At 60.7% G+C, this 22315-nt stretch overlaps 1 protein-coding gene across 4 annotated transcripts in view; it reads left to right on the top strand.

Annotated features, from left to right (window-relative positions):
- COL18A1 (collagen, type XVIII, alpha 1) overlaps nucleotides 1-22309 on the top strand; it is a 40021-nt gene extending 17712 nt beyond the window's left edge. For 3 of the 4 annotated variants that reach the window (XM_014949231.1, XM_014949230.1, XM_014949232.1), the window contains exons 2-42: nucleotides 4863-5407; nucleotides 10081-10164; nucleotides 10258-10317; nucleotides 10808-10946; nucleotides 11067-11170; nucleotides 11249-11275; nucleotides 11374-11544; nucleotides 11639-11665; nucleotides 11760-11822; nucleotides 11901-11987; nucleotides 12141-12194; nucleotides 12271-12420; nucleotides 12569-12631; nucleotides 12805-12849; nucleotides 14172-14312; nucleotides 14401-14472; nucleotides 14579-14605; nucleotides 14731-14775; nucleotides 14921-14983; nucleotides 15416-15451; nucleotides 15525-15614; nucleotides 15776-15805; nucleotides 15918-15944; nucleotides 16124-16186; nucleotides 16336-16410; nucleotides 16496-16531; nucleotides 16653-16706; nucleotides 16961-17035; nucleotides 17253-17324; nucleotides 17533-17575; nucleotides 17721-17783; nucleotides 17948-17991; nucleotides 18270-18392; nucleotides 18486-18630; nucleotides 19514-19587; nucleotides 19667-19795; nucleotides 19990-20025; nucleotides 20188-20460; nucleotides 20544-20741; nucleotides 21046-21161; nucleotides 21524-22309. In XM_014949231.1, coding sequence (XP_014804717.1) covers nucleotides 4863-5407; nucleotides 10081-10164; nucleotides 10258-10317; nucleotides 10808-10946; nucleotides 11067-11170; nucleotides 11249-11275; nucleotides 11374-11544; nucleotides 11639-11665; nucleotides 11760-11822; nucleotides 11901-11987; nucleotides 12141-12194; nucleotides 12271-12420; nucleotides 12569-12631; nucleotides 12805-12849; nucleotides 14172-14312; nucleotides 14401-14472; nucleotides 14579-14605; nucleotides 14731-14775; nucleotides 14921-14983; nucleotides 15416-15451; nucleotides 15525-15614; nucleotides 15776-15805; nucleotides 15918-15944; nucleotides 16124-16186; nucleotides 16336-16410; nucleotides 16496-16531; nucleotides 16653-16706; nucleotides 16961-17035; nucleotides 17253-17324; nucleotides 17533-17575; nucleotides 17721-17783; nucleotides 17948-17991; nucleotides 18270-18392; nucleotides 18486-18630; nucleotides 19514-19587; nucleotides 19667-19795; nucleotides 19990-20025; nucleotides 20188-20460; nucleotides 20544-20741; nucleotides 21046-21161; nucleotides 21524-21737 — 3983 coding nt within the window. In that variant the 3' untranslated portion in view covers nucleotides 21738-22309. Of the gene's footprint in view, nucleotides 1-4862; nucleotides 5408-9316; nucleotides 9401-9493; nucleotides 9554-10080; nucleotides 10165-10257; nucleotides 10318-10807; nucleotides 10947-11066; nucleotides 11171-11248; nucleotides 11276-11373; nucleotides 11545-11638; nucleotides 11666-11759; nucleotides 11823-11900; nucleotides 11988-12140; nucleotides 12195-12270; nucleotides 12421-12568; nucleotides 12632-12804; nucleotides 12850-14171; nucleotides 14313-14400; nucleotides 14473-14578; nucleotides 14606-14730; nucleotides 14776-14920; nucleotides 14984-15415; nucleotides 15452-15524; nucleotides 15615-15775; nucleotides 15806-15917; nucleotides 15945-16123; nucleotides 16187-16335; nucleotides 16411-16495; nucleotides 16532-16652; nucleotides 16707-16960; nucleotides 17036-17252; nucleotides 17325-17532; nucleotides 17576-17720; nucleotides 17784-17947; nucleotides 17992-18269; nucleotides 18393-18485; nucleotides 18631-19513; nucleotides 19588-19666; nucleotides 19796-19989; nucleotides 20026-20187; nucleotides 20461-20543; nucleotides 20742-21045; nucleotides 21162-21523 lie in introns of all 4 variants that reach the window. The other variant, XM_014949234.1, reaches the window with a different exon arrangement.
- The last annotated feature ends 6 nt before the right edge of the window (nucleotides 22310-22315 follow it).

Here is a 22315-nt window from a genome sequence, read left to right as displayed (position 1 = left end):
TGGGCGCGGTGCAGGGGGGTGGCGGGGGGGACTGTGGTGCACCCCATGGAGCAACTTGAGGGGGGGGCCGTGGGGACGGTGGTGCACCCCGTGGAGTGACTTGAGGGGGGGACGTGGGGACTGTGGTGCACCCTGTGGAGCAACTTGAGGGGGGGACGTGGGGACCGTGGTGCACCCCGTGGAGAGACTTGAGAGGGGGGGGACGTGGGGACCGTGGTGCACCCTGTGGAGCAACTTGAAGGGGGGGACATGGGGACCGTGGTGCACCCCGTGGAGAGACTTGAGGTGCTCCTGCGTGCTGGGGGTCCCCCACATCCCAGCTGGGATGGGATGCACAGGGCCGCGGCACCCCGTGGAGCGACTTGAGGGGGGGGACGTGGGGACCGTGGTGCACCCCATGGAGCGACTTGAGGGGGGGGACGTGGGGACCGTGGTGCACCCCGTGGAGAGACTTGACGGGGGGGACCATGGTGCACCCCGTGGAGAGACTTGACGGGGGGGACCATGGTGCACCCCGTGGAGAGACTTGACGGGGGGGACCATGGTGCACCCCGTGGAGAGACTTGACGGGGGGGACCATGGTGCACCCCGTGGAGAGACTTGACGGGGGGGACCATGGTGCACCCCGTGGAGAGACTTGACGGGGGGGACCATGGTGCACCCCGTGGAGAGACTTGACGGGGGGGACCATGGTGCACCCCGTGGAGAGACTTGACGGGGGGGACCATGGTGCACCCCGTGGAGAGACTTGACGGGGGGGACCATGGTGCACCCCGTGGAGAGACTTGACGGGGGGGACCATGGTGCACCCCGTGGAGAGACTTGACGGGGGGGACCATGGTGCACCCCGTGGAGAGACTTGACGGGGGGGACCATGGTGCACCCCGTGGAGAGACTTGACGGGGGGGACCATGGTGCACCCCGTGGAGAGACTTGACGGGGGGGACCATGGTGCACCCCGTGGAGAGACTTGACGGGGGGGACCATGGTGCACCCCGTGGAGAGACTTGACGGGGGGGACCATGGTGCACCCCGTGGAGAGACTTGACGGGGGGGACCATGGTGCACCCCGTGGAGTGACTTGAGGGGGGGCCGTGGGGACTGTGGTGCACCCCACGGAGCAACTTGAGGGGGACGTGGGGACCGTGGTGCACCCCGTGGAGAGACTTGAGGTGCTCCTGCGTGCTGGGGGTCCCCCACATCCCAGCTGGGATGGGATGCACAGGGCCGCGAGGACAGCCCTGGGTGGGGAGAGCGTGGAAGGTGATTGTGGAGCGGGAAGGTGGCTCGGAGCATCTCCAGGGCCTTTCCAGTGGTGACAGGAGCAAATGGCTGGGTGGCTGTGGGCAGAGGTGTCCCCGCAGCCATCCCGTAGCCAGCACGCTCACCCCAAAACCACTGCGGCCTCAGCCATCTCTGGCTCTCCTTTCTCCATAGTGGGTTTGCCACGGGGAGGAGGTGGTGCCATATTTGGGTCCTGGGTGCCCTTTGGAAAAAAGCATGGCCTGAAAGGTGTGGGGCTGGAAAGGGGCACTGGGCTGTTGGAGGGGAGCAGCTGTTTGATGCCCCTCCAGCTCCCCAGGCAGCCCTGGCCTCTGCCTCCTTGTGTGTTGCGTAGGATGAAGACATGTCTCCCTTTGCTTTGGGAAATGCCGACATCCAGCTCCCACCCTGGGCCTGGGGGGTGGCCAGTGGCATGTCTGGAGAGGAGGGAGGACCCCAGAGCTGGCTGGAACGCCAAGGAGAGTGGTTGCAGACTGCGTCGCTAACAAAAGCCTCTTTCAAGTCCATCCCTCCTCGTCCAGAGCCCCCCGGGGACAGACAGTGGCTTGTCCAGCTGCAGAAATTGCAGCACCAGCTCTTACACCCGTGCAGACCCCCAGGAGGAAGCTCTGGTTGCCTCTTCCCTTAAAGCTACTGTGAATTTGGCTTCCTCCAGCCCAAGATAAGCTCCACCCCTGCATCCTGGTGTTCCTCCTCGGCTTGGCCACAGCTGGCTGCTCCAGGGTGGCTGGTGCAGCTGGGGATGGTGTGGCTGGGGATGGACACAGTGGCAGCAGAGTTGTGGGGTGCCTTGAGCATGGGGTGTCTCAAGGGTGGGTGGCCAGGCTGGGGCTCACTGCAGGTCCGGGGGAGCCCTGCTCACTCCTTTGCCCCATCATGTTTGGTTTCGGGCTGAGCACATCTGGCTCCAAAGGATGCTGGGCTCCAGGATTCAGAGGTCCTCGTGGCCAGCAAGGCAGAGGCTGAGTCCTTCCCCTCCAAGTGGGCTGGGGATGCCCTATGGGGAAGCCCAACCACACTGCAGGGCAGATAAGGGGGCTAAGGCTGGTGCAAGACTGGGAGGGTACTCAGTTTTGGGGTGCCAAGTTTGTGAGGGCCTGGGGGCTTGAAGGAGCAGGGTGGACACAGAGTAGTTTCAGAGCAGCAGGCTCAGGAGAGGATCAGTGGGTCTGGGGTCTGGCAGAAAGAGGAAACTTGCCCCCACCTTTAATCAGTGACATTTCTAACATCCCTGCTGCCTGGTCCTGCTATGGGGCTGATGCTGGCATTGGGGTTCAGCAGTGGGGGAAGCTGGAATGCACAGGCACCTCCAGGCTTTGGAAGAGGCACCCAGGTTTTCATCTCCTCCCGTCATCCCAAGAGACGTGTTTTCTTTCCAAGCTGGGCAAAGTTGAGCTGATTTCTTCTTCTTCTTTTTTTTTATTTTCCTTTTTCTCCTTTTTTTTTTTAAGAGCTCTGGAGGACAATATCTTGCTCTAGAGCAGGGTGGAGGTTCCTGGTTGGTCCTCCCTGGCTCAACAAACCTCTGATAACCCCCCATAGCTCACGTGAAACACCAGGGATGGGGTTGGGGACATGGAATTGTCTCAACTCCTGCTCCCAGCTTGGAATGGGGGCCGAGTAGGGCCCGAGAAGTGATTGTCCCCCTGTACTCGGCACTGGTGAGGCCTCACCTTGAGTACTGTGTCCAGTTTTGGGCCCCCACCATAAAAAAGACATTGAGGTGCTGGAGCGGGTCCAGAGAAGGGCGACAAAGCTGGTGAGGGGTCTGGAGAATAAGTCTTATGAGGCGAGGCTGAGGGAACTGGGGTTATTCAGCCTGGAGAAGAGGAGGCTGAGGGGAGACCTTATTGCTCTCTACAACTCCCTGAAAGGAGGGTGTAGAGAGGTGGGGGTCGGTCTCTTTTCTCAAGTCACAGGCGACAGGACAAGAGGAAATGGCCTCAAGTTGCGCCAGGGGAGGTTCAGGCTGGATATTAGGAAAAATTTTTTCACTGAAAGGGTTCTCAGCCATTGGAATGGGCTGCCCAGGGAGGTGGTTGAGGCCCCATCCCTGGAGGTGTTCAAAAGACGGGTTGATGTAGTGCTGGGAGGTCTGGTTTAGTGATGATGCTCCTTGTTTGTTGTGTGGGTGTCTATTTTTGTCAGTTAGGTTGACGGTTGGACAAGATGATCTTTAAGGTCCCTTCCAACCTAGAAGATTCTGTGATTCTGTGAAAATGGCACGACGCACCCATTCCTGATGTGGAGGCCTCATCTGTTTTGGAGCCGAGGTGACTGGGTTTCCACCGCTCCTGGGAAACACAGAGTTAAAAAGCACCCGGCGTGCTCCATCCCATGGAGCTGGCGCCCGCCCGAGCGGTTGACATAGGAGAGGAGGAATCCAGCGCGCCCGGTGTGTGGGCGATGAGGATGTGCCTGCTGCCAAAACAACGGGAGGTGGCCTACAGAGGGCCGGCTCGCCCCAGCCAGATGTTCAGCCGCGTCGGGTAGGAGAGACTGTCCCGAGCAGAACTTCCCCAAACGCCTTGAGTAAAAGGAGTTGGGAAAGGAGGCGAGATCATCTGACGGGGTTGTGCTGGCTCGAGCCCCGTTCCCAGGGTGTTGCAAGAGAAGGGCTCTGATTTATTCCCCGCTGGGGCGACCCCATTAACTTGTCCCAGGATGAAATGGGGGATCATCGTGACCCTGGAGAGGGTATGGATGCAAAATATCGAGGTGCTGGAGCGAGTGCAGAGGAGGGCAACGAAACTAGTGAAGGGCCTAGAAGACAAATCATATGAAGAGCGGCTGAAGGAGCTGGGGCTGTTTAGTATGAGGAAGAGGAGGCTGAGGGGAGACCTCATCACTCTCTACAACTACTTGAAGGGACACTGTAGAGAGGTCGGGGCTGGTCTCTTCTCACAGGTAATTAACAATAGAACGAGAGGGAACGGCTTCAAGCTCCAACAGGGGAGGTTTAGATTGAACGTTAGGAAGGAATTTTTCACCCAAAGAGTGGTCGGGCATTGGAACAGGCTGCCCAGGGAGGGGGTTGAGTCACCGTCCCTGGATGTGTTTAAGGGACGTTTAGATGGGGTACTGAGGGACATGGTGTAGGGGAGGACTTTGTAGAGTAGGGGAGATGGTTGGACTTGATGATCCCAAGGGTCTCTTCCAACCTCAATGATTCTATGATTCTATGAAAATGCTTCCTGGTGGCTCTGTGATCCTTCAGCATCCCTGCACTCCAGCAGCATCCCCTGCTGCCTGCACAGGCACGTTGCTGTCATGGGCAAGATCTCTTTGGTCTCAGGGATGTCCTGGCCACAGTCAGAGGGCCAGCAAAGGGCAATGGGTGGCATTTTTGGGAGCTGCATCCTACCTGTGTGGTGGGAGCTACTCAAGGAGCGTTGCTGCCTTGGCCGTCCTGCAGTCTGAAGGAAAATTCCAGGCCCTGGGGAGGGTGAGCAGAGGGAGCTGCTGAAAAGTGGTGTTTGGGGGAGGCATGGCCAGTGGTATCCCCCCGAGGCGTCCTGCTGAGTGTGACTATCCTCACCAGGCTGGTTGTGACCATCCCCTTTCCCTTCTTCTTGCAGAGAACCTGAGCACCGAGGTCAGCCTCTTAGAGCTGATCGGAGACCCCCCGCCGGAGGAGATCCTCAAAATTTACGGCCCCGACAACAATCCCGGCTACGTCTTCGGCCCCAATGCCAACACAGGCCAGGTGGCCCGGTACCACCTGCCGAGCCCTTTCTACCGGGACTTCTCCATCCTGTTCCACATCCAGCCCACCACACCCAGGGCTGGTGTGCTCTTTGCCATCACAGACTCCTCGCAGAGCATCATCTATGTGGGCATCAAGCTCTCAGAGCTGCGGGCGGGCAAGCAGCAGATCATCTTCTACTACACAGAGCCGGGCTCACCCAGCTCATATGCAGCAGCCACCTTCACCGTGCCCACCTTGCTCAACCAGTGGACGCGCTTCGCCATCAGCGTGGAGGAGGACGAAGTTGTTCTCTACCTGGACTGTGAGGAGCACGAGCGGGTCCGTTTCGAGCGCTCCCCGGATGAGATGGAGCTGGAAGATGGCTCCGGGCTCTTTGTTGCTCAGGCTGGAGGGGCTGACCCAGATAAATATCAGGTAAGGGTCAACCCAAGGAGCACCTCCCAAGAAATTTGGGTGAGGCTGGAAGGACGTGACACCAGCCTGTGCTGGTTGAACCAACCTCTGTGCCCAGAAGACAAACCGATGGCCATGCTCTGTGTGTGTCCCTGGGAAAGGAGACACTTGAAGAGCTGGGAAAGGTGACCTGAGATGCCACCAACTTTATTGTCTTGGGTCTCACCAAAGCAAAGCCCTCAAGGTGGGCTGGCAGGAGGCAATGGGGTTGTGCTACAGCAGCCACCGTTGCCCGTACCTTTTCCAATAAATGCACAAAGTTCTCTTTGAATGTCCCCATTGCTAAAAACACCCAGCTCCTTTGGTGGAGGAGCTGTTTTGGCTGGTAAAATGTCTCTCTTAGCTGGAAAAAATGCTTGGGCTGGAGCATATCTTTGTTGGCTGACATTGGGTAGTATCTGCAGGAAGATTTTGGAGAGCAAGGAGAGACGTTGATAGCTCAGTCCATGATTTGAACATGACTTATGTTCTAGATAAGGTTTAGGGAAAGTGTGGGGGAAATGCCCAGCTGACATGGAAATCCCCCGCGATGCTTGAGAAGAGGAAAGTTCAGGATCCCACTGCCAGGTTTTTTCCTGGATTGAGCGTGGTTTGCCCAGCAACAGAGGCTTTGCTGAGTGGAGCAACACTTTTCCTGGGGAGCTTTGCAAAAAAAGCACGTTTATGAGCTTAAACATCACCTTGACTAACGAGCAGCCTCTACTGCAGTCCTAGTTAAATAGCTTCGGGCAGGAAAGCTCCCCCATGAAAAAGGGTTAATGTTTGATGGGCTAGAGACTGGTTTGCACCGGCATTTGGGTTGGTCCCTTAAGGTTTCACGAGCAACTTCTTGCTCTTGAGGAGCAATTTTTTGCTCTTGAACGTGCTGGGAGGGCCAGGGTCATGGCCGTGGAGGAACTCTCCCCAGCTGGAGTGGGTTTGGCACAATTTGGGAGGCAAAGCAGCAGCCTGGAGTAGAGCGAAGCACTCCTGCCTTTCTAGCAGGTGATATTCCTGAGCTTGCCAGCCACCCGCCCCCAGTTTTCCCACAGGGAATAGCGTGCCATGGGGGGATGGAGCCCGTCTGCCTCCCCGGGCTGAGAGGGGGGCGCGGGCTCGGCTGTTTCCCTGGCATCTGACTGCCTCGTGGTATTTCCATCGCTGACCAGCCCTGACTTGTGTTATCTGGAACTAATGGGGCGTCGTTAAAACGGAGCTGATTAAAACCTGGCCCTCGGTCAAGCTGCGAGATTGAGCTGCTCCCAGGCAGCTGGAGGGGGTCTCATCCAGGGTCTGTGGTTCTGGATCTGGTAACTTTTGTGGCAATAGGATGAGACCTGGAGGGGCAAAGGCTGCGGGTGATGCAGAAGCCTCTGGGACAGCAGATATCAAGGGGGTTACTGGAAATGGAGCCTTATCCATAGAATCATAGAATGGTTTGGGTTGGAAGAGACCTTAAAGATCATCTCATTCCAACCCCCTGCCCTGGGCAGGGACACCTCCCACCACACCAGGTTGCTCCAAGCCCCATCCAGCCTGGCCTTGAACCCCTCCAGGGATGGGGCAGCCACAGCGTCTCTGGGCAACCTGTTCCAGTGCCTCACCACCCTCACAGGAAGGATTTTCTTCCTCAAATCTAATCTCAATCTCCCCTCTTCCAATTTAAAACTGTTTCCCCTTGTCCTATCATTACCCTTCCTGGCAAAGAGTCCGTCTCCAGCTCTTCTATAGGCACCCTTCAGGTATTGAAAGGCCGCTATAAGGTCTCCCCGGAGCCTTCTCTTCTCCAGGCTGAACAATCCAAGGTCTGGCAAGAGGATTTGATGGCAGTTGGATGCACGACAGGACCCGTGGTGCTGTTACCCCCTCTGTTGGGGCAAATGGGCTGCAAAGGGCCCTTATAGCTATCTCCATGAGGTTACTATGGTTCAGGGCTGGAAACAAATTATTTCCAACGCCTGCAGCAAGCCCCAGGAGCAGGAAGGCCAGGCTGGAGTGTTTGGTTTCTCCAAGGTTGTGCTCGCTGCTGGTGCCCAGCGGGGAAGAGAGGGATGGGTTAGAGCCAGCTGTGGCAAGGCCAAGCAGCTGGAGGAGGTCACAACCCACTTGGGGGCATTTGCTTGGGAGAGGGATTTATGTTTTTAAAATCATATAGATATAAACAAATCTAATATATTTATAAGATATTAATTTTTTTATATACTTCTAATACAATATATAGACAGCATTTATTATATTATATAATATTTATAATGTGATGATGTCATAGCCAGCCTGGCTGAACTGCAACTGCCCCTGATTCTTGTTTTCTTAAACCCATGGTGTTTCCTTAGTGCAGCTCTCTCTCCTGGACGTGGTGCGCTGTGCTTTCAAGCGAGCCCAAATATTATTTTGGGTGCCTTGCCCAGAGAAGAGACACTGAGTGGGAGGTATCTGCCCTCTCCCCAGTTCACTTTCCGGCACAGTCCCCAGCAGCCTCCTGCAGGGACCGGAGGGATGGGCAGCATCCCGTCCTGGCAGCATCTCTGGGTGCTGTGCCATGCCAGCAGCGACCTGGGCAGGGGTCTGAGGTGTGCCAGGTGACCCTGCTCACCATGGGAGCCGTAAAGTTCAGGCTGGTACCCACACACCTCCCCAGCTGGTACAGAATCACAGAATCTTCTAGGTTGGAAGGGACCTTAAAGATCATCTTGTCCAACCGTCAACCTGACTGACAAAAATAGACACCCACCCAACAAACAAGGAGCATCATCACTAAACCAGACCTCCCAGCACTACATCAACCCGTCTTTTGAACACCTCCAGGGATGGGGCCTCAACCACCTCCCTGGGCAGCCCATTCCAATGCCTGAGAACCCTTTCAGTGAAAAAATTTTTCCTAATATCCAGCCTGAACCTCCCCTGGTGTAACTTGAGGCCATTTCCTCTCGTCCTGTCGCCTGGGACTTGAGAAAAGAGACCGACCCCCACCTCTCTACACCCTCCTTTCAGGGAGTTGGAGAGAGCAATAAGGTCTCCCCTCAGCCTCCTCTTCTCCAGGCTGAATACCCCCAGTTCCCTCAGCCTCTCCTCATAAGACTTGTGCTCCAGACCCCTCACCATCTTTGTCGCCCTTCTCTGGACCCTCTCCAGCACCTCAATGTCTTTTTTATGGTAGGGGGCCCAAAACTGGACACAGTACTCAAGGTGAGGCCTCACCAGTGCCGAGTACAGGGGGACAATCACCTCTCAGGCCCTACTCCCCACGCTGTTCCTGACACAGGCCAGGATGGGATACAGGGATGCTCTCATCCCGGGCAGTGCAGGTAGCTGGGCTGCGGGGGTTTTGTCTGGAGGCGGGATCCTTAGGAAGGAATTTTTTGGCAGTTTCTTGTATAAACAAGTGGTTTGGGTGTACACGGTGCTTGCAAAACCCAAATAAATGGTAAGGAAGTGCGGATTATCCTAAGAAATACAAAACCTGGGCTGGGACCTGCCAGTAGCTCTTGCGTGGAGCAGAGAGGCTGTCTGCAGCTGGGGAGCCCTCTGGAGAGGGGAAACAAGGAGCACAGCCAAAAAAAGGTCCCTGTGGAAGCGTTGCTGCCAGTCCTTCTGGATCCTGGCCACTCCTTCCACTCAGCCCACTGGGCTCAGGGGCTTTGTTCCATGGCTTGTGGTGCTGGGCACCGGGGCTGCAAGGTGGAAACTTCTCTGTGCTGGGTTAGGGATAGGTGCTCAGGTGGGACAGCGCTGTCTACGCCAGGTGAGAGAGCCTGATGTACGTGGGGCCCTTGGGGACGTGGTGGCTGGGTGACACGGCAGGTCACAGCACACTGTAGGGTGGCCTGTGTCACACGTCTGTCCATGGGCACCCATCCATCTGCAGCAGCTCTCTGTGTGGTTTCCTTCCAGGGGGTGATCGCCGATTTGAAGCTGCGAGGGGACCCACGGGCGGCCGAGCGCCAGTGCGAGGAAGAGGAGGATGACACCGAGGAGGTGAGCACTGGCAGCCCTGGCTGGGACAGGCTGGGGGGCTGCTGCCCTCTGCTCCTGGCTCACCCGTTGCTCCTTCTCCCTGGGCAAATGCAGGTCTCTGGCGATTTTGGCAGCGGGGCAGAAGGTGGACACCAACCCTCAGGGAAGGACAGGGTGAGTTGGTGCCCACAGGTGTTGCGCTCAGTGGCAGGACTCCAAGGTTTTAGGGATGAGGAGGTCTGGGTGCCCTCCATGGTTGAGGTCCTGGGATACCTGGTGGGGTCCTGGCTCCTGCCCCTTTTGAGAGGGCACCAGGAGGTGAACGACGCCACAGTGTCCCCTTATCGTTGGCACAGGGTGTTCTGGGGCTGGTGGACGCTGTCCCTGTCATCTCTCCTCCTGTGGCAGCGGGTGGTGGGATGAGGAGGTCTGGGTGCCCTCCATGGTTGAGGTCCTGGGGTACCTGGTGGGGTCCTGGCTCCTGCCCCTTTTGAGAGGGCACCAGGAGGTGAACGACACCGCAGTGTCCCCTTATTGGCACAGGGTGTTCCAGGGCTGGTGGATGCTGTCCCTGTCACCTCTCCTCCTGTGGCAGCGGGTGGTGGGATGAGGAGCGGTGGAGATTCCCCACAGCCTGTGTCACACGTCTGTCCATGGGCACCCATCCATCTGCAGCAGCTCTCTGTGTGGTTTCCTTCCAGGGGGTGATCGCCGATTTGAAGCTGCGAGGGGACCCCCGGGCGGCCGAGCGCCAGTGCGAGGAAGAGGAGGATGACACCGAGGAGGTGAGCACTGGCAGCCCTGGCTGGGACAGGCTGGGGGGCTGCTGCCCTCTGCTCCTGGCTCACCCGTTGCTCCTTCTCCCTGGGCAAATGCAGGTCTCTGGCGATTTTGGCAGCGGGGCAGAAGGTGGACACCAACCCTCAGGGAAGGACAGGGTGAGTTGGTGCCCACAGGTGTTGCGCTCAGTGGCAGGACTCCAAGGTTTTAGGGATGAGGAGGTCTGGGTGCCCTCCATGGTTGAGGTCCTGGGATACCTGGTGGGGTCCTGGCTCCTGCCCCTTTTGAGAGGCCACCAGGAGGTGAACGACACCACAGTGTCCCCTTATCATTGGCACAGGGTGTTCCAGGGCTGGTGGATGCTGTCCCTCTCACCTCTCCTCCTGTGGCACCGGGTGGTGGGATGAGGAGGTCTGGGTGCCCTCCATGGTTGAGGTCCTGGGATACCTGGTGGGGTCCTGGCTCCTGCCCCTTGAGAGGGCACCAGGAGGTGAACGACACCACAGTGTCCCCTTATCATTGGCACAGGGTGTTCCAGGGCTGGTGGATGCTGTCCCTGTCACGGTACCTGGTGGGGTCCTGGCTCCTGCCCCTTTTGAGAGGGCACCAGGAGGTGAACGACACCGCAGTGTCCCCTTATTGGCACAGGGTGTTCCAGGGCTGGTGGATGCTGTCCCTGTCACCTCTCCTCCTGTGGCAGCGGGTGGTGGGATGAGGAGCGGTGGAGATTCCCCACAGCAAGCTGAGAGGACCAGAGCAGAGGAGACACCGCAGGTCTCCACGGGAGGTAATGCCAGCAGCGGTGTCCCCTTCCCTGCTGTGCTGACTGGCTCCAGGGTCACCCCCATGGGGACGTGGCAGAGTGACCCTCCTCGAGCACAGCTGGGTCCCTTTTCCCTTCCCGCAGGCACCGGCCCCAAAGGTGAAAAAGGGGAGAAGGGCGAGCGTGGCCTGAAAGGGGACTCGGGGACCGGCAGCGTCGTGGGGATGGGCAGTGTCAAGGGTGAAAAGGTGGGTGAGAAAGGGGGTTGAGGATGCCACCGACGTGTCCGTGTTTGACACCCGCTCCTCTTTCTTTGTGTCCCGCAGGGGGAGAAAGGAGAGCTGGGTGTTAAGGTGAGCAGCGGTGGGGAAGCGGGGGGCAAAGCCGTGCCCACCTTGGGCTGCCACCCCCGGGGATGTGCTACCCCTCCCCGTTTCCCTCCCCTCCCCAGGGCAGCGCTGGATTTGGCTACCCGGGCTCCAAGGGCCAGAAAGGAGAGCCAGGTAACCCCGGCCCGCCGGGGACCCTCTCGCGGCATTCTGATGGCTCGGTGGTGGAGCAGGTCACCGGTCCCCCAGGGCCACCAGGGAAGGATGGAGCCCCTGGCAGGGATGGCGAGCCCGTGAGTCCCACCCCTGGGGGGTGCCCCCTCTCCCACCCCCCCCTGCCTGCTTTCCTGCCTGCACACTGACCTCTTCCCTCTCTGCCATCCCTAGGGTGATCCTGGCGAGGATGGCAAACCTGTAAGTGTGTGTGTGGGGTGGGAGGGGTGTGTGATGGGTGCTGGTCCCCCCCTTGCCTCACCACCCGCTGACACCCCCCCGTTCCCCTTTGCAGGGCGATATGGGGCCCCAGGGGTTCCCCGGGATGCCGGGGGAGCCTGGTCTGAAGGGGGAGAAGGTGAGTGCCCCACTGCCCCGCTTCCTCTCCGCAGTGGCTGGGCCACACTTGCAAACCACACTCTCTCCTCTGTGCCAGGGTGACCCAGGCGTAGGGCCAAGGGGACCCCCTGGACCACCCGGTCCTCCAGGACCTCCAGGACCATCATCCAAGCCTGACAAGCTGGTGGGTGCCCCTGGGATACAGGGGTTTGAGTGAGGGGTGTGGGCTTACAGAGGAGCGGGATGCTACTGCCAGCCCCCAGGCAGCATCCCCATGCCACCGGTGTGCCAGCCCTGGGCATAGGTTCCTTACATCACCCTTCTGCTTCTCCCCCAGACCTTCATCGACATGGAGGGCTCTGGCTTTGGCAGTGACCTGGAGACCCTGCGGGTGAGTGTGGGTCTCCACCTGTTGCCAGGGAGCAGGGAGGAGCATGGTCAGCCATTGGCCCTTCTTTTTCTTCTAGGGTCCGCGAGGGCCACCTGGTCCCCCAGGGCCACCCGGTGTGCCCGGTTTGCCAGGTGAGCCGGGACGGTTTGGGATGAACCGCACAGACCTGCAGGGACTGCCAGGGCTGCCGGGCAGGGACGGGACCCCTGGGTCCTCAGGGCCAGCGGTAGGTGTATGGAGTGGCCACGGGGACCCACCTTGGCCACCCCATGCTGCTGGGGCTGCGACTTCCCCCCTGTGGTGGTGGGGGTCTCAGTGCCCACCAGCCCCACGGGGTTTCCCCACGCTGGAGTCAACTCCTGGTCATCTTGCAGGGTCCTCAGGGTCCTCCTGGAAGAGATGGGGCACCTGGGCAGCCAGGGCCCAAAGGAGAGCAGGTGAGTGTCCTGTGTCCCCCAGAAACATGTCACAGCTCCCCCTCAGAGCAGATGGCACCATTGGCACATCTCCGGGAGGTCTCAGCTCCCTCTATACCTGGGTTGGGGAGCATCAACCTGTTCCTGGAGCAGGGCAAGCTTTACACTCTCTCCTCCTTCCTCTTCCTCCCTAGGGTGATGTGGGTGACCTTGGCCTCCCTGGCGCACCAGGACCCAAGGTACCGTGCCCATGGCAGGTTTCTTGCAGGGAGGAGGAAATCCCATTTGCAATGCAGCCTGGAGGCAGGTGTGCTCCGTGACAGGCCACCTCGCACCAGAGTGGGAAGGGGGGGGTTGCTGGTATTTGGGTTCCTCCTGGAGCAGAGCAGTGATGCAGCTCCAGGGTGTGTGGAGCCACTGAGCACCCCCGAGATGCTCACCAGGCTCCTGCCAACCTCACTTGGCTCTGCTCCAGGTGCTGCTGTCTTGGGAAGCAGGCAGAAAATAGGAGCGGGGTGTTTTGAGGCACAGAAGAGGGGTTTCCGGGGGGTTTTGCGTGCCCACACCCCATTTTCTGCACATCGCTCCCCCGCCAGCCTGCTTGAGCTTCTTTCTGCCCCTTATTCCCAAGTGTGGAAGTGAAGGCTTGCTGCAACCTGCACGATTCCCCTCCCTCGGGGGCCACGATGCCCCTTGGGATGACCCATCCATCCACCCCAGCCTGAGCTGGGGGCAAGAGCCTCAAGAGTTAGGAAAAATTTTTTCACTGAAAGGGTTATCAGCCATTGGAATGGGCTGCCCAGGGAGGTGGTTGAGGCCCCATCCCTGGAGGTGTTCAAAAGCCGGGTTGATGTAGTGCTGGGAGGTCTGGTTTAGTGATGATGCTCCTTGTTTGTTGTGTGGGTGTCTATTTTTGTCAGTCAGGTTGACGGTTGGACAAGATGATCTTTAAGGTCCCTTCCAACCTAGAAGATTCTGTGATTCTGTGATTCTGTTAAGGTTTCTTAACGTTGCCAACATCGAGAGGGCAGATGGGGTGGCAGTGGGCATAAGGGAGACCTTGGGAAGCACAAGGGTGCCTGTGAGCATCCCCGCTCTGTGCCGAGTGCTGCCGCCACCCCGGAGCCAGCAATGCATGCAAATGAGCTAAGATCACATTTATGATTTTAGACGAGCCTCTGGTGGCCACCATGCACATTACATGGAGAGCTGGGCCACGCCAGGACAGCTGGGACAAGGGATGCCATAGCTGGGCGATGACCTGTCCCTCAAGGGCGATGACCATCCATGCCCTGTCCCAAGGGGTGGTTTGAGGATGCAGAAGGGCACTGCCTCCCACTCGCAGACTCAAGGCAGGGACTGTTCCCACCTTGTCCCATCTGTCCCATTTTTCCCATTTTTTTTTTTTTTTCCTGGAAACATTCCAGGTCAGGTTGGATGGGCTCTGAGCAACCTGATCTAGTTGAAGATGTCTCTGCTCATTGCGGGGGAGGTTGGACTAGATGACCTTTAAAGATTCTTTCCAACCCAAACTATTCTATGATTCTTGTTCCCTTTTCAGGGCAGCAAGGGAGAAACAGGACCAGCAGGAGCCCCAGGAGAAATGGGGTTAGCTGGCCTTCCTGGGCCCATGGGACCCCGAGGGCTGCCGGGGCCCCCAGGTCCCCCAGGACCACCAGGGCTGGGCTACGAGGCTGGATTTGTAAGTGCTCACCCCTGCTATGGGGAGGTGGGATAAATTGGAGGGGGGGGGGCAGATGCAGCTCAGCCCCATCTCCCTCCCTTCCTAGGGTGACATGGAGGGCTCGGGGCTGCCATTTGCTGCCAGCTCCCCTGGACCGCCTGGCCCCGAAGGACCACAGGTAGCTCCACTCTTGCTCCTTCCCCTTCTCTCCATCCTGGGCTCCCCAGGGCATCCCCCATCGTTGTGTTACCCCTTGCTTATGCCCCACTTCTTGTTGCTTGCAGGGGGTGCCTGGACTGCAGGGGGTAAAGGTGAGGAGCCCTTCAAATGCCTTCCTTGCCCTTTGCCAAAGCCACCTGCAGGAGCCTGGCTCCTCGAAGAGTGCCCACAGGCATCCCGTGGGGATGCTCCTGCTGTGACACTTCTTTCCTTGCAGGGGGAGGTCGGCAGCCCCGGGCAGCCCGGCCTGCCAGGGCCGAAGGTAAGAAGACTGAGAGGTCGGGCCAGGCTGTGTGTGAGCCTCTGGAGTCGATGGAGTGCTGGGGAGGACTCCTGTGCTCCTCAACCTGGGGCTGTCAGGAGGATGCTCTGTGCTGCCTCTTGCCCTTTCCCATACCTCATTGCAGGGAGATGCTGGTGTGCCTGGCGTGGATGGCCGCCCTGGCCTGGAGGGCTTCCCCGGACCACAGGTAGGAGCATCAGCCCCTGCTTTCCAGAAACTCCTCCCTCACTCCAGGCAGGGTACCCTTGCTGGCTGCAGGGCCACTTTGCAGCAGCCAAAATCCATCCCCAGCAACCAAAATCTGCCCCCAGCAGCCAAAATCCTCCCCCTCCCCAGTGGCGTAGGCTGTTCCCCTGCTTTGGGACTGGGTTCACTGCATGCCAAGGGTGCCCACGCTGCTTGGGACCCCATCCTCATCAGCGTGCCACCCTGCTTGCCCTCACCTCCACCCAAAAACGTCGCACCCTGGCTCACTGCAGGTGGGAGGAGGGGTGCTGGGGGGGCTCTGAAAAAGGTTTTCCTGAGCCACGGGCAGGAGGGGGGTCTCCGCTTGTGAACCAGGGTCCAGCCACACGTGCTGCCAAGCAGGAAGCTCACCCCTGCCTGCTCCTCCTTCCAGGGACCCAAAGGTGACAGAGGCAGTCCCGGAGAGAAGGTAGGTACCAGCAGGGCTGGGGATGGGGACCAGCCAGCGGTGGCCCCGGGGGCTGACGGCTTTTATCTTCCAGGGTGAGCGAGGTCAAGATGGTGTGGGGCTGCCTGGCCCCCCTGGTCCACCTGGTCCCCCCGGACAGGTTGTCGCTGTCTCAAATAAAGATGTAAGTGAAGGCTCCTGGCTTCAGTGCAGCTGGGGGGAGCTCAAATTGAGGGGGGAAGGGGCCTGCCCAGCATCCATCATGCAGGGGGAGGCCTCTCCGGGAACTCAGACCTCTTCAGAGCAAAGACCAAGGTGAAAACCCCATTTTGTCTCTCTTTCCAGAAGTCTTTGGTGGCTTTGCCTGGTCCGGAGGTAAGTACCCCACTGCCACCCGCACCCAACCCTCAGCAGTGCCGGGTGGGCACCTGGTTTCTTCTGGAAAGAAGGAGGTGGCTCTTACAAACATCTCTGCTCCTTCCCACAGGGCAGACAGGGCCGCGCCGGCTTCCCGGTGAGTGGGTGGGAGGGCTGGGGACGGCAGGGGTGGCCCCGGTGAAAGCTCCGGGGGCACTTTTGGGAAACCTCCGGTTGCCAGTCCTGCTGTCCTTTGCCGTGGTGGTGATGGAAGGACCTTTGGGGTCTGCCTTTGGTGGGTCGGGGCTGAGGCAGGCTCTGTGCTCCTCCCTGCAGGGCCCAGTGGGACCGAAAGGAGATCAGGGGCCGTCTGGTCCCCAGGGCCCCCCGGGGTTGAAGGTAACTGCTCCAGGCCCGATCTGCCCTTCGGGGCGGTCGCACTCCTGGTTCCTCATCCTGCCAAGCCACCGGGTGCTGGTGGGGACACCACCCCCACCACGGGAGGGAGCCTGGTCCCTCCATCCCTTGTGCCTCCTCCTTTCTTGCAGGGGGAGAAGGGGGAGCCCGGTGTCATCATCAGCCCCGATGGGACGGTGGTCACTGCACAGGTGAAAGGAGAAAAGGTGAGTGCACTGTGGGAAGGGGGACATGTCCCTGTGTGATGGGTGCCAGGTGGTCATGGTGGTGACACCATTTCTGTCTCTGCAGGGGGAGCCAGGGCCGCAGGGACCGATGGGACCTTCAGTAAGTCACTGTCACCATCCTCCTCGTATCCCATGGGGAGGGATGGGGCTGATCCAGGGCAGAGGGGGACGGGGGTGCCCCTGCTCTGAGCACCCTCATCCTCATCTTCTCTCCCCTCCAGGGTCCCCAGGGACGAGGAGGGATGAAGGGAGAGATTGGCTTTCCAGGAAGACCTGTAAGACCTGCTCCCAGTTTGTTTGTTCCCTCAGCCATCGCCTCCTCCACTGCGTCTCCCCACCCCATTTGCATGTCTGGCCCTCACTGAATCCCCAAACCCTGTCGTGTCCCCGGGGGGCAGGGTGATGCTGGGGTGCTGAAGGCAATGCTGGGGTGTCAGGAGTCACCTGGTGCATCAGAGGCGACACCCTGGTCAACCTTGGGGTTGGCAGGGGGACAGGGACAAGGCTCATCTGTGCTGCTCATCCACAGGGACGTCCTGGCATGAACGGGCTGAAGGGTGAGAAGGGTGACCCCGCGGATGTCACTAGCCTGCTGGGCTTGAGGGTGAGCACTGCTGGCAGCCCCCATGGGCTGCTGGCCCAGCAGAGGGGGGGACACACACCAAGTGTCCCCCTGGGGACACAAATCCCTTTGGGAAAGGGCACATGCCTCCCTCTCTCAGGGACTGGCTGCCCCTCTGTGGGGCAAGGCATGGCCCTGGTGTTGCCCCACAGGGACTGTCCGCTTGCAGGACCCTGACACATCTTCTCTCCCCCTGCAGGGTCCCCCAGGACCCCCAGGGCCCCCAGGGCCCCCTGGGCCACCCGGCAGCATAGTCTACGACAGCAGCAATGTGAGTAACAGCCTGGTCACCGTGACAGGGACGCTGAGGGCTGGTGGCCGGGTTCCCCAGTACACCTTGCCTGGCTGGCTGAGGCAGGGAATGCTCCAGTGGCATCCTCACCAGGGCTGGCACGTGAGGCTGGCATCAGCATCACGTTAAGGAGGGCATCCCCGAGGCTGCTGCTGTCTCTGCAACTGCTTCCTTTGCATCTCTGCAGGCCTTCAGTGACTCTGGCCATCCCGTGCTGCCAGCTTTCCCCGGTAAGGGGGTGTCCCTTTCCCAGCCCCTTGGGAATCCCAGGGACCCCCAGCAAGGTGGGGCTGGCGGGAGAGACCCCCCCCTCTGTTAGAGGTGAGGCTGAGATGCTGCAGCACTGAGATGGCATCTTTCTGCTGCTCCCCATAGGTTTCCACCAGTTTCAAGGACAAAAGGGAGAGAAAGGTGACGCCGGAGCCCCAGGACCCCCAGGTGAGTGACCAGTCACCCAGAGGCAGGCAGAAGCCTCCTCTTCTCCAAACTCAACATGCCCAGTTCCCTCAGCCTCTCCTCATAGGACTCAGTCACCCAGAGGCAGGCAGGGGGTGGCTCGTGCCCATCCCGGCGTTCCTCTCCCCTCCTCTCCCTCTCCACAGGCCACTTTGCCTACGACCCGAGTCGCTTTGGTGCCAACCTGCAGGTAAGGCCTTTGCCCACCGGCCACGGCGCGCAGGGCTGGCACCCGATGTGATTCGGTGCAGCGGGTTGCACAGGGGGTGGCTCGTGCCCATCCCGGCGTTCCTCTCCCCTCCTCTCCCTCTCCACAGGCCACTTTGCCTACGACCCGAGTCGCTTTGGTGCCAACCTATTGGAGAGGCCTTTGCCCACCGGCCACGGCGCGCAGGGCTGGCACCCGATGTGATTCGGTGCAGCGGGTTGCACCCTGACTGCCCACCCTAAAACTCTGCCATCCCGCAGGGTGACAAGGGGGATCCGGGTCCCAAGGGTGAGAAGGGCGAGCCAGGCAGCACCCCACTCTATGGTCCCAGTGTCTCGGGGCTGCCAGGGCCTCCAGGGCCCCAGGGCTACCCTGGGCTGCCGGTGAGTACCCCACGGCACAGGGGGTGAGGGGGACATGGCGGGGGCAGCATCCCCAGGTGCTTTGCTCCAGGGATGCTCTCTCACACTGCCTAGGGTCCCAAGGGGGACAGTATCGTTGGGCCACCAGGGCCTCCTGGACCTCAGGGCCCCCCCGGGATTGGGTATGAGGGGCGGCAAGGCCCCCCTGGCCCTCCTGGGCCCCCCGGTCAACCCTCCTTCCCAGGCCCCCACCGACAAGGTGAGTTCCTGTGCCCCCCGCATCCCTCCCTGCGCCCCCTGCATCCCTCCCCGCACCCCCCACATCCCTCCCTGCACCCCCTGCATCCCTCCCTGCCCCCCCACATCCCTCCCTGCATCCCTCCCTGCACCCCCGCATCCCTCCCTGGACCCCCCCCATTCCTCTCTGCACCCCCTGCATCCTTCCCTGCACCCCCTGCATCCCTCCCTGCCCCCCCACATCCCTCCCTGCATCCCTCCCTGCACCCCCGCATCCCTCCCTGGACCCCCCCCATTCCTCTCTGCACCCCCTGCATCCTTCCCTGCACCCCCTGCATCCCTCCCTGCCCCCCCACATCCCTCCCTGCATCCCTCCCTGCACCCCCGCATCCCTCCCTGGACCCCCCCCATTCCTCTCTGCACCCCCTGCATCCTTCCCTGCACCCCCTGCATCCCTCCCTGCCCCCCCACATCCCTCCCTGCATCCCTCCCTGCACCCCCGCATCCCTCCCTGGACCCCCCCCATTCCTCTCTGCACCCCCTGCATCCTTCCCTGCACCCCCTGCATCCCTCCCTGCCCCCCCACATCCCTCCCTGCATCCCTCCCTGCACCCCCGCATCCCTCCCTGGACCCCCCCCATTCCTCTCTGCACCCCCTGCATCCTTCCCTGCACCCCCTGCATCCCTCCCTGCCCCCCCACATCCCTCCCTGCATCCCTCCCTGCACCCCCGCATCCCTCCCTGGACCCCCCCCATTCCTCTCTGCACCCCCTGCATCCTTCCCTGCACCCCCTGCATCCCTCCCTGCCCCCCCACATCCCTCCCTGCATCCCTCCCTGCACCCCCCGCATCCCTCCTGTGACCCATGCTGCAACCCTCTCCATCTCACCCTTTCCTCCTACCAGCTATCAGCATCCCTGGGCCCCCCGGACCACCGGGGCCCCCTGGACCACCAGGCACCGGCGGGACGTCCTTGGGGGTGAGTTGGGGCTCTGGAGGAGGGTTGCCTGGGGGCTGGCCGGCCGAGCCCTGAGCCACCCACCGGGCTGTGCCCGCAGCTGCACGCCCTGCCGAGCTACCAGGCCATGCTGAGTGCTGCCCAGGAGCTGCCCGAGGGAGGGCTCGTCTTCCTCACCGACCGGCAAGAGCTCTACGTCCGCCTGCGCGGGGGCTTCCGCCGGGTGCTGGTGAGTGGAGGGGGGTGGGAGCAGAGGAGGTGCCCTGCCTCGGGTCGCACTGCTCCACACCGAGGGGGTGCAGGTGGCATCACGCTGGGGTTTCGGTGGCATCCTCGGGGGATGCTCAGGCCTCCCTCCCATCCTCGCACAAAGAAGAGGAGGGGGGGTGTGTGACTGGGATCTGATGTGCCGTGTGTTTGCAGCTGGAGGAGCACACCCTGATCCCCAGCTCAGCTCTGGTGAGTCCCCTGTCCCCCATCCCCATCTCCATTCATCCCTCCCTGTCTTCATCCATACCTCCCCCATGGCATCCCCATCCTCATCCCCATCCCCAACCTGGCCCCATCCCTGCCCAGCACAGCACCACCCCTCAACCTGTCTCTCCCTCCCTCCCTCCTTAGGACAACGAGGTGTACGACAAGCCCCCCAGAGTTCACTATGCTGGCCCCCAGCCCCCGCTCCAGCCCCGCGGACCCCTGCATCCCCTTCGCAACCACAGCCCACCGCCCACCACCCGCCCCTGGCACAGGGACGAGGTGGTGGCCAACCAGCACCGCCTGCCAGAGCAACCCCTTCTCCACCACCAGCACGAGCTCCTCAACAGCTACTACATCCACCGCCGGCCGGACCCGGCCCCCGTGGCCGCCCACGTGCACCAGGACTTCCAGCCTGCCGTGAGTGCCACGCACCAGCTGAGGGGAGGTGACGATGGTGGCCAAAGCCACGTACCTCAAGACCTCTTGTCCCCTCTTGGCAGCTTCACCTGGTGGCCCTGAACGCCCCGCTGAGTGGCAGCATGCGTGGCATCCGGGGTGCGGACTTCCAGTGCTTCCAGCAAGCCCGGCAGGTTGGGCTGGCCGGCACCTTCCGTGCCTTCCTCTCCTCCCGCCTGCAGGACCTCTACAGCATCGTGCGCCGGGCCGACCGCGCCGCTGTGCCCATCGTCAACCTCCGGGTATATACACACGTGTCCCCTCCCCAACATCCTGCCAGCTCCGGGGGGGATGCAAAGCATCCCAAAGCCCCCATCACAGCGGGGACCGCGGAGCATCCCCTCCCTGGGGAGCTGCCAGGGCTCAGAGCTCCTGTGATCTTCTCGGGGCGCACACAGGGCTGACACACACCCCCCCTTTTTCCACCCTGGGGACCGCGGAGCATCCCCTCCCTGGGGAGCTGCCAGGGCTCAGAGCTCCTGTGATCTTCTCGAGGCGCACACAGGGCTGACACACACCTCCCTTTTTCCACCCCCCCCACCCCAGGACGAAGTGCTCTTCAGTAACTGGGAAGCCCTTTTCACGGGCAACGGGGCCCCACTGCGAGCTGGCACCCGCATCCTCTCCTTCGACGGCCGGGATGTCCTGCAGGATGCAGGATGGTGAGTGTGGGATCTCGCAGGTTAATTAGTGACAGAACGAGAGGGAATGGCTTCAAGCTCCAACAGGGTAGGTTTAGACTGAACATCAGGAAAGAATTTTTCACAGAAAGAGTGGTCGGGCATTGGAATGGGCTGCCCAGGGAGGGGGTTGAGTCACCATCCCTGGACGTGTTGAAGAGCTGTTTAGATGTGGTGTTGGGGAGAACTTTGTAGAGTAGGGTTGATGGTTGGACTTGATGATCCCAAGGGTCTTTTCCAACCTAAATGGTTCTATGATTGAGTGATGGGGAAAGAGGGGAGGGGGGGGGGGGGTCTGGATTGTGGTGGGGACAGCGGCAGCCCCCCACCTTTCTCCTTTCCAGGCCACAGAAGAGCATTTGGCACGGCTCAGACGCCAAGGGCCGGCGCTTGCCTGAGAGCTACTGCGAGACGTGGCGGACGGAGGAGCACGCTGTCACCGGCCAGGCTTCCTCCCTGGGCTCGGGCAAGCTGCTGGAGCAGGTGGCCAGCAGCTGCCAGCACACCTTCATCGTCCTCTGCATTGAGAACAGCTTCATGACCGCCGCCAAAAAGTGACACCTCCCCCTCGTCCCCTGGGTAGCCCATGCCTCCCCGGGGAGGGTCGGGCCAGCCTGCACCCATCATCCTCAGCCCTTCCATCTCCTGCCCTCGCCCCACAGGATTTTTCTCTTCCCACAGACCTGAAGCCAAAGAGTATCACCGTTGCCCCTGCCTTGGGACAGCAGGGGTTCACGTCCCACCTGGGGCAGGGCAGCCGTGGGCTGCTGCCTTCCTCCTCCTCCCCTTGCTCCACTTCTCTTCTAATCCCTAATATTTAACCGCTTCATCTTGTGTCCACCACCTGCTCAGATGCTCTTTTCAGGGTGGCTGGGCAGGAGGATGCTCAGCAGGGAGATTTCAGCGCTGGTTTGCCCTCCCAGAAAGCCTGCAAGGGGTTTCTCTGACACCCCCCCCCCCGCCCCCCCATCTCTCAGCCCCACATTGTCCTCGCCAGGAGCTTGGGGCCAGACCCAAATCCATGCTACTGGGACCACGGGGTCTTCTCCAGCTGAAAGTCCGGGCATCCCACCCCAGCAAGGGACTGTCCCATGGTGGTGCCAGGGGCTCTCCCTAGATGGTCTCCAGCCTCCCCC

The sequence above is a fragment of the Calidris pugnax genome, unplaced genomic scaffold (genome assembly GCF_001431845.1).
Source record: "Calidris pugnax isolate Ruff unplaced genomic scaffold, ASM143184v1 scaffold75, whole genome shotgun sequence".
Taxonomy (NCBI): Eukaryota; Metazoa; Chordata; class Aves; order Charadriiformes; family Scolopacidae; genus Calidris; species Calidris pugnax.
The sequence above is the reverse complement of the archived record's forward strand: the minus strand, read 5'-3'. Positions and strand labels throughout refer to the sequence as shown.